This window comes from Nematolebias whitei, chromosome 2, assembly GCF_014905685.2.
Source record: "Nematolebias whitei isolate Nwh7 chromosome 2, NemWhi1, whole genome shotgun sequence".
Taxonomy (NCBI): Eukaryota; Metazoa; Chordata; class Actinopteri; order Cyprinodontiformes; family Rivulidae; genus Nematolebias; species Nematolebias whitei.
Genome location: NC_056499.1, coordinates 2306324 through 2307863, shown reverse-complemented (window position 1 = coordinate 2307863; position 1540 = coordinate 2306324). Strand labels below are relative to the sequence as shown.

Below are 1540 nucleotides of genomic sequence, written 5' to 3'. Positions count from 1 at the left end.
CCTCCTCCTCCTCCTCCTCCTCCTCCTCCTCCTCCCTGGCAGAACGTTTGAGTGCTGTCGCTCCTGCATCCTCCTGTTTGCCGCTTTCCTCCTACTTCCACACGCGCACACCGGAGTGTAACAATTGGAAAAACAACAACAACAACAACAAACAACAACATCCAGAGACAAGTGTCCGCTGAGCCGAGCCACAACAATGACCCGGTGCTGCCTAAAACTGAACGGATTAGCTAATCTATTCTGAGCTCTAAATGAGATTAGGGAGTGAGCGGCGGCGCGGTACCTGCTTCCGTTCAGCTCCTCTGGGACCGTGCCCCCCCCTCCTGTCAGCCCACCTCCCGGCGTGAAAAATGGCGCTTTGGGTGCGGAAGACGCGAGCGGAAAACGGCGGTCGGCTGGATGCGCGCTCACCTGTGCTGCCTCCGTGGCGCGCGGACTCCTAGAAGAAGCGGGAGACAGGAGGACACCATGAAGTACCAGAAATACATAACGGTGATGCAGATGGCCATGGGGGTGACCGCGTCCAACAAAGACTGCCTCCCCACCAAGAGACAGCTGTGGTGAGTCCGCGCAAAGAGCACAAAGGTGCACAGAGCCGTGCGCGTTCTGTGACCGTATCAAAGCTTCATCTTTACTTCTCACATTTAAAGCCAAGTGACAAGTCCAACATTAAAAATGTTTGTCTTGATTCACATAAAACGTGCAGTTTGAAAGAGTTTGCTAGATTTCCAGGTGCGGGTCCGCACTCAGTGTAAACAAAGCCAAAGTTCATCGGTGTGTGCACGTGGTGTGCACTGATGGAACCCCAGAACCATGGTGGATACAGCAGATAAGTTTGGAGAAGACTTTAGATGAACATTAGGATTCAATGTGCTCCTGAACAACAGTTAATGTTGGAGTTGAAGCAGCGGGGCACCATGAACAACAACTTTTCATAAACTTAAACTAGTTTCACCTATTTTCAGTCATTTCTGCAGAAACTCAGTTTATGTTTTAGTTTTTAAAGACTACAACCATCAATACGAGAGAACAACGTCAGAATTAGGTTTTATGTTTATTTTTTGTCCAGTCTCGACTTTGCGATATTAAATTTAGGAGATTTGGGTTTTTACCTTGAACTTTCTGCTTTCCCTTGTGTCTGTGCTGTGATGAAACCGTTGTTCTGTTTATGCTCTTTTCTTACAGAGATGTTAGTGTGAAGCGAGCAGTCGCTGCCTCTCTCTCGTGTGTGCGTGTTTTCATTGTTACGTTTCAGCCCTGTCACTCTTTTATTTATCTGTCGACACGTTTCATCCTGCATCTAAATATATCCTCACACCACATCAGTTCATCTGGTTCCTCCTCTTCTCTTTGCTTCATCTCAGGCTTCCTTTGTTGCCAGTCTGGAGCTTTCAAGCTGCTTCTCAGTCAGGGCAGAACGGGATGTCATCATATAAATCACATGATGTCTTCCTGTAAATCACATGATGTCTTCATGTAAATCACATGATGTCTTCATGTAAATCACATGATGTCTTCATGTAAATCACATGATGTCTTC

General features: G+C 47.1%; 1 protein-coding gene across 1 annotated transcript in view; it reads left to right on the top strand.

Annotated features, from left to right (window-relative positions):
• Nucleotides 1–293: 293 nt before the first annotated feature.
• Nucleotides 294–1540, top strand: part of LOC119422076 (tight junction protein ZO-1) — a gene marked incomplete at its 3' end in the record, with an annotated part of 133219 nt that continues 131972 nt past the window's right edge. The window contains 1 exon segment of the mRNA XM_037689422.1: nt 294–560. Coding sequence (XP_037545350.1) covers nt 400–560 — 161 coding nt within the window.